This window comes from Fonticula alba, assembly GCF_000388065.1.
Source record: "Fonticula alba strain ATCC 38817 unplaced genomic scaffold supercont2.7, whole genome shotgun sequence".
Classification (NCBI taxonomy): Eukaryota; order Rotosphaerida; family Fonticulaceae; genus Fonticula; species Fonticula alba.
Window position 1 is genome coordinate 1,783,787 of NW_009242977.1, and position 2,084 is coordinate 1,785,870.

The 2,084-nt window shown below is 69.6% G+C and overlaps 1 protein-coding gene across 1 annotated transcript in view; it reads right to left on the bottom strand.

Moving 5' to 3' along the window:
- The window catches only part of H696_04582 (hypothetical protein), a 9,843-nt gene extending 7,912 nt beyond the window's left edge, over nt 1-1,931 (bottom strand). The window contains exons 1-2 of the mRNA XM_009498464.1: nt 1,480-1,931; nt 188-1,404 (exon numbers count right to left, since the gene is read on the bottom strand). Coding sequence (XP_009496739.1) covers nt 188-1,404; nt 1,480-1,914 — 1,652 coding nt within the window. The 5' untranslated portion in view covers nt 1,915-1,931. The remainder of the gene's footprint in view (nt 1-187; nt 1,405-1,479) is intronic.
- Nucleotides 1,932-2,084: the final 153 nt, after the last annotated feature.

Here is a 2,084-nt window from a genome sequence, read left to right on the forward strand (position 1 = left end):
GGGAGAGGGAGAGGGAGAGGGAGGGAGAGGGAGAGGGAAGGAGAGGGAGGGAGAGGGAGAAAGAGAGAGGGAGAGGGAGAAAGAGAGAGGGAGAGAGAGAAAGAGAGAGAGAGAGAGAGAGAGAAAGAGAGAAAGAGAGAAAGAGAGAGAAAGAGAGAGAGAGAGAGGGAGGGGCCAGAATACGCACAGGACATCGGCCAGACGGGGCACAAGGGCAAACTGCGGCCGAGGGCTCGGGGCGTTTGCCGGGCCAGGCAGCCGGGAACGCTCGGCACAAGATTGCAGCCAGACCGGCTGGGCAAGACGCGGAGCCGCCAGCAGTTGGACCACTTGCGTCTGGAAGGCCAGCACCGAGGAGGCGACCAGCTCGTTGCCGGCGAAACTGAAGGGAGCCAGCAGGAGCGCCGCCGAGCCGCTCCCAGCACCAGCTCCTCCCCCGCCCAGGTGGGGCGGAGTGCCGGCCACCGGGAAGGGCATCATGCCCGAGGGCGAGGGAGACCCGAGGCTGGCGGTGGGCAAACCACCGGCGGCCGGGGCACCGGCACCAGCGGCGCCGACAACCACGGGGAAGGGCAGGCTGCTGAAGGGCGAGGGCGAGGAACACACCGACGAGGAGTTGGACGAGGAGGCCGAGGCAAAGGGCGACTCCGACAGGGAGGAAGATGTCGGCGGGGGGGACAGGGTGATGGTGGGGATCGGAGCCGGGGGCGGCTCGGCGGCCAGGCAACCGGGCTGGCTGCCCGCCGGGAAGGGAGCTTGCGAGGGGGACGGCCCCCATTCGGAGGGCATATACCCGGGCTTCAGGGGGAAGGATGAGGGCAGGTGGTAGGAGGAGGCCGCCGCCGCCGCCGCCGCCATGGAGGATGTCGAGGGGGGAATCAGGGCCGGGAAAAGCAGCTGCCCCCCGGGCGAGACGGACGGCGAGGCGGAGGGCGACGGCGGTGGCAGGATCCCCAGGGGCCCCTGGTGGAACCACGGCTGCGAGAAGCTGGCCATGGTCCCCGGCGGGGGGGAGGCTGAAAAGGAGGAGCACGAGGAAAGGGAGGAGACCGAAGACCCGAGCGAGGCCCCGGCCGGGCCCGGGGGAAGCCAGCCGGACATGGACCCGGCGGCGGCCCGCGACAGGCCGCCCCCGGGAAAGGGACCTGCCCCGGCCGGGCCACCGGCCACCGGCAGCGGAGCCGACACCGAGCAGCCGGAAAAGGTCGAGGACGTGGAGGAAGACCGTGACCGGGCGGCCTCGAGGGACTCGCCCAGATCCAGGGCCACCTGCACCTCGCGAGTGACCACACGCAGGAGATCCCGCTCGAGATAGTGGTCCACCAGAGCCAGGCTGGCGAAGAATTGATCCAACAGCACCTGCCGCCCGGCCGGGTTGAAGATTATCGCCACGGCGATGGTCACCTGGTGGTGGCCATCAGCAACCATGGCCGGTGGGGGAACGGCCGGGTTGAAGATTATCGCCACGGCGATGGTCACCTGGTGGTGGCCATCAGCAACCATGGCCGGTGGGGGAAATAGCTCGCCGGCCGGCCCCGGGCCGCCAGAAGACAGAAGCTGGTTCGACAGCAGGGAGCCCGGCCCCGGCCAGGAGGTGGAGCCCGGCAGGGAGGTGGGCAGGGAGGCCGGCAGGCCGGCTTGCAAGAGGGAAACCAGCGGCGTGCCGCCGCTGTGCATGGCGGTGGCGGAGGTGCCGCTGTTGCCGCCTCCGAGAGGCTGGCCAAAGCCGGAGGACGAGCGCATCCGGGCCCCGGTGGAAGAGGAAGAGGCCCAGCAGGCGGGCGGGGCCAGAGTCGAGGGGGGGGTCAGGGTGGCGGGTGTGCCGACGCTGCCGGAATGTGTGATGCGATCGAGGGGCACCGGGCCGGCGGTGACACGAGACTCCCATGAGTGCTTGAACTTCTCGCGGGCCATGAGCGGCGCTGGCTCGCCTATCGATGTTCGCCGGGTCGGGCGAGGAGAGAGGGAGAAAGGGGAGAGGGGCAGGATGCAGCGAAATGGACGGCGATGGTGGTTAGATCGGTGGCGAACGGCCGGGGAAGCAGGAAGAGACTCAGGAGGTGAAGGGGAGAGCGGGGGGAGGG